Genomic DNA, 5,434 nt, shown 5'->3' with positions numbered 1-5,434 from the left:
TGTATTTCCTCAGCAACCAGCACGGATCAGCTCCAGTCATGACAAAGCAAATATCGTCCTCTTTTGGAAGGCCAAACAAAGTAGTTTCGCTTTCACAGCGAAACACACAGCGTCTTCACGACATGGCGGCGGCAACAATACCACAGCGAGAATAAAAGTTACGCGTTCTTTCTTTGCGTGAACATTTGGGCGGCCTTATGCAAATCTTCCCACATAGTGATGTAGACATGTGGGGGCGTGTTAGAACGAGCCGTTTTAGGTAGGCGTGGCTGACTCTTAACTTTTATATAGAATATCTCTTTGGATTTGAGACTTTAGTCTTTGCAACTTTACAGATCTTCTTTATGCACCAAGAGCTTGTAAGACTCCAAAGAGAAAGGAAAAATTGAAATCGCATCATATGACCCCTTTAAGAAGAAAGTGCTCTTGTATGTTTCAGGTGTGATTGGTGTTGAGGCAGATGAAATCGAGTCGTTGTCGGTGATGGAGGCTGATTCTGTCACCTTACCGACTGGTGTGACTAAAATACAAGAGGATGATCTGATAATGTGGATGAGTGGAAACTATTGTATCGCTAAACTCAACATATCATACCAAGTCATCTCTGAAACTCACAACATATTCAGAGACCGACTGAAGCTGGATGATCAGACTGGATCTCTGACCATCACAAACATCAGAACCACAGACTCTGGACTTTATAAAGCACAGATGATTGGACAACAAGTGTCAAAGAAAACTTTCAATGTTACTGTCATTGGTGAGTAAAAAGGCATAGACTCAGACACAGACAATTTATTCTGATTTATTTATGTTTCTCAAATGTTTTCCAGCTCGTCTTCCCGTTCCTGTCATCACCAGTTACTGTCCTCAAAACCCTTCACCATCAGGATCATCAGCGTCCAGATGTGTGCTGCTGTGTTCAGTGGTGAATGTGGGTCATGTGACTCTCTCCTGGTACAAAGGAAACAGTTTATTGTCCAGCATCAGTGTGTCTGATCTCAGCATCAGTCTCTCTCTACCTCTGGAAGTGGAATATCAGGATAAAAACACCTACAGATGTGTGCTCAACAATCCCATCAGCAACCAGACTCAACATCTGGATATCAGTCAACTCTGTCAACCATGTGCAGGTACCATCAAACCATCACTGACCAGCACATCAGCAGCACATTATCAATCTAAATGATTTTAGCCAATGGCTGCAATATAACAAAGAGTGAAAAATGTAAGGGGGTCTGAATACTTTCCGTACCCACTGTATATGGATATTTATTTAGTTTTTTCCCCCTTTCAGAATGCGTCTGCTGTTGTAATTCAACTGAAGCTGTGATCCAATTGGCTGTCTCTGCTCTGGTGGGCGTGGCTACTGTTGTTGTTCTGGTTTATGACATCAGATCCAGAAGAGCTGAACAGAAAAGAAGAGCTCTGAAATCATTATCAAACCATAACTGACTTGCTATAACAAGAATAAATCTATCATTATGTTTTTATATTCTATGAACGCCCTGTAACACAAAATGGCATCGAGCTCATAACCAATTCTGATTCTTGTGCAATCATATTTTTACTTAACATCCGTTTCTGCAATAAAAAAGTATTTTCTTTCATCTACTCTCTGCTTACTAAACACTTGTTTCTGTTTTTGTGGTCTGGTAGGTAGCAGACCTGTGGCCTGTCAGCATTTAAGCATTGACAGGAAGTCGGTTCGTTTTTTGCGAAGAACTTGCCCTTTAGTGGCAGCACATTCTGTCTTTAATACTGTTACCCACAATGTTCAGAAAGTTATCTATGTGTCCTCAGTTGAGCTACTGGAACTTTTGAACTTATGCAGCTTACTCACCCTTGTTTGAGAACCACGTTTACTTTTTAGCAACCCTCAGAAAAACTATTTTCTGGTAGGTTGGTTCCTTTTGATGTACAGAAGCCTTGCTATGTGTTACATAACCAGGGCCTTATTCATTCAACACAGCTGATGTACCATTAGTGTAAGTACGAGTACAAGTGTTACCTACTTTGTTATGAAAGGTCATCAGTGTTAATTATGGGATTATGTGTTATGATGATTGTCACAGAGAGATTTGTCTTGATGTTGTTTTAATAATGTCATACAATGCTTTCCTTTGTACTGAACGTAGAAAATAATCGTTAATTATAGCTTTTCCATTGTGCATTTGTGTCAATTATCTTTAACAGAATGTAACGTTTACGTAACGTTAGGCTTAATAATTTTTTTTAAAACACACGTGGTATTACAATTAGCTTCTGACAAAAATGCAGTTGGAATTTAAAGGGGTCATATGATGCTGCTAAAAAGAACATTATTTTGTTTATTTGGTGTAATGAAATGTGCTTATGCGGTTTAAGGTAAAAAAACAGTATTTTCCACATACTGTACATTATTGTTTCTCCTCTATGCCCCGCCTTCCTGAAACGCGTCGATTTTTACAAAGCTCATCGTTCTGAAAAAGCGAGGTGTGCTGTGATTGGCCAGCTATCCAGTGTGTTGTGGTTGGCTGAATTCCTCAAGCGTGTGACGAAAATGTTACGTCCCTTACCATATTGTGATGCCTGCAGCAACCACATGTGACGACCCTGGGCTGGACTCCACTTCGTCCACGGTGAAAGCCGATTCGGCGATCGACAGCGCGAAGTTGATATATTTCCTCAGCGACCAGCACGGATCAGCTCTAGGCATGACGAAGCGATATCGTCCTCTTTTGGAAGACCAAACAAAGTAGTTTCACTTTCACAACGAAGCACACAGCATCTTCACCACATGGCGGCGGCGGCAACAATACTACAGCGAGAATAAAAGTTACGCCTTCTTTCTTTGAGTGAACATTTGTGCGGCGTTATGCAAATCTTCCCACATAGTGACGTAGACGTGTGGGGGCGTGTTAGAAGAGCCGTTTTAGGTAGGCGTGGCTGACTCTTAACTTTTATAAAGAATATCTCTTTGGATTTGAGACTTCAGTCTTTGCAACTTTACAGATCTTCTTTATGCACCAAGAGCTTGTAACACTCTAAAGAGAAAGGAAATCGCATCATATGACCCCTTTAAGAACATTTTGACAGGCATGTCATTGTGACGATGACGATTCGAGTGGGCAGGGCCAGCCCTGACTTTTCGCTATTCTCTCATTGGATTGTGAATTCATCAGAGCTGATCCTGAAGAACAGTCAACGCCTCAATAATTCACGCGTCAAGGCGCCGCTCGATTGCGGATAAGCGGATCCGGGCGCAGCTTTCGTTAAAAAGCCTGACATCGCCAGTGCAGCTGACATTGCCTTCTTTACAGATAACATCGAGGAGCTTTCCTTTATTTCGTCCTTTGGTGTGCTACCTGAGGTGGATGTATCGCCAGGTGTTCGCGCTCGCGGTGTTTGCCGCTTTTCAATGCGGTTTTCCAGCATCATGCGCTCGTAATTTAAATTACAGACCGATCATCGGTAAGAATAAAAGCGAGTCTTTGAAGCGTTATTTCTTTTTAATGTTCCGTTTGCGGGTAACTATATGTTACTAATGTCTGGTAAATTATGTTTTATTTCATCTCGTATTCTTGAGATGTGTTGCTCACTGGGATTTTTTTATTAATCGCAGCATCCTCCTCCGCAGCTAGAACGTTCTCCTTTCTACTGGATTCTTTTTTAACTCTTAAAAGCATTGACATGGTAAAACATTTTAAACATGGTTGGAACCTAACCTTGCGGAAAAAAAGCTAAACCAGTCAGTGGTTAGCTGTTCTCCTAATCAGTCCAAGTTGGCTTGGTTTGATGGTTTTAAAGAGGTTGTGGGCTGTTGTGGTTGTGAATGTCTGGAAGACAAATAGCAAACCGGTACAGCCTTATGCTGCCCTTATGAAAATTAACCATGGTTTTAATAGCCAAAAGGATTGGTTATCATTTGTATAACCACAGTTTTACCACAGATGCATGGTTAAACTATGGTTAGTGTTGTAAAGCCATGGGTAATTTGTGGTTACCATAGTTTAACTGTTTTAACCTCTTAAGACCCGAGAAAAAAGTTTTAGGAAAAAGTTAGTTTTTCCCATGTCTTTACATTGTTTAGAGCATTAAAATAGTGTAAAAAAGATATATATTAAAAAAAGATATTTCATTCATAAGTTATGCTATGTCCTCGGTAGAGGACATCGGGACTCAATTTCTTTAAAAAAATACATGAATGAACATGCATAGGCAAAAACTATATGTTACTAATGTCTGGTAAATTATGTTTTATTTCATCTCGTATTCTTGAGATGTGTTGCTCACTGGGATTTTTTTATTAATCGCAGCATCCTCCTCCGCAGCTAGAACGTTCTCCTTTCTACTGGATTCTTTTTTAACTCTTAAAAGCATTGACATGGTAAAACATTTTAAACATGGTTGGAACCTAACCTTGCGGAAAAAAAGCTAAACCAGTCAGTGGTTAGCTGTTCTCCTAATCAGTCCAAGTTGGCTTGGTTTGATGGTTTTAAAGAGGTTGTGGGCTGTTGTGGTTGTGAATGTCTGGAAGACAAATAGCAAACCGGTACAGCCTTATGCTGCCTTTATGAAAATTAACCATGGTTTTAATAGCCAAAAGTGTATGTTTTTGGCGGATTGGTTATCATTTGTATAACCACAGTTTTACCAGAGATACCATGGTTAAACTATGGTTAGTGTTGTAAAGCCATGGGTAATTTGTGGTTACCATAGTTTAACTGTTTTAACTTTTTAAGACCTGAGAAAAAAGTTTTAGGAAAAAGTTAGTTTTTTTCCATATCTTTACATTGTTTAGAGCATTAAAATAATGTAAAAAAATATATATATTAAAAAAAGATATTTCATTCATAAGTTATGCTACAATTAACATCGGGACTCAATTTCTTAAAAAAAATAAAAATACATGAATGAACATGCATAGGCAAAAACAATAGATTTTTTAAAATCACCAATACATTTTTAGTTTTCAAGGTTTTTTTTTTTTATCAAACTTTGTATAAAGATGATTCTCAACTATGTTATAACAGAAATATTTGATATACAATTTTTCTTTCTGCAAAATGTGTGTAAAATGGCCATAAACAGTTTTTCTCATTATGTACAATGTATCTATAAACTAAATCTAATTTGCATATTAATGTGTTTTTGGGGCAACATGTAATGAAAAAACAAGTGTAATAATGGGAGTAATATTTGACAAGATTTTCATAATAATATATAATATTTCATAGAATATTGAAACATAATTTCTTTCCCTCTTCATTTGTTGTGTCTCCCAAAATGCTAATAAACATGCTTTTAGTCCCGGTGTCTTCATATGAGGACATGTATGAAATCAACGTCCTGTTTCGTAACAGAAAGTCATATTTTGATTTGAAACCCCATGACATTTTCCTGAGATGTTGATTTATGACAGACAGTTTAAAAATTAGACAGATTTAAATGA

General features: G+C 38.2%; 1 protein-coding gene across 1 annotated transcript in view; it reads left to right on the top strand.

Moving 5' to 3' along the window:
* LOC107566368 (SLAM family member 5-like) overlaps window positions 1-1,519 on the top strand; it is a 14,393-nt gene extending 12,874 nt beyond the window's left edge. The window contains exons 3-4 of the mRNA XM_016251808.1: window positions 834-1,133; window positions 1,298-1,519. Of these exons, the coding sequence (XP_016107294.1) occupies window positions 834-1,133; window positions 1,298-1,455 (458 nt within the window). The 3' untranslated portion in view covers window positions 1,456-1,519. The remainder of the gene's footprint in view (window positions 1-833; window positions 1,134-1,297) is intronic.
* The last annotated feature ends 3,915 nt before the right edge of the window (window positions 1,520-5,434 follow it).

Source organism: Sinocyclocheilus grahami, unplaced genomic scaffold (genome assembly GCF_001515645.1).
Source record: "Sinocyclocheilus grahami isolate Dianchi unplaced genomic scaffold, SAMN03320097.WGS_v1.1 scaffold1070.1, whole genome shotgun sequence".
Classification (NCBI taxonomy): Eukaryota; Metazoa; Chordata; class Actinopteri; order Cypriniformes; family Cyprinidae; genus Sinocyclocheilus; species Sinocyclocheilus grahami.
This window is presented reverse-complemented; position numbering and strand designations above follow the sequence as displayed.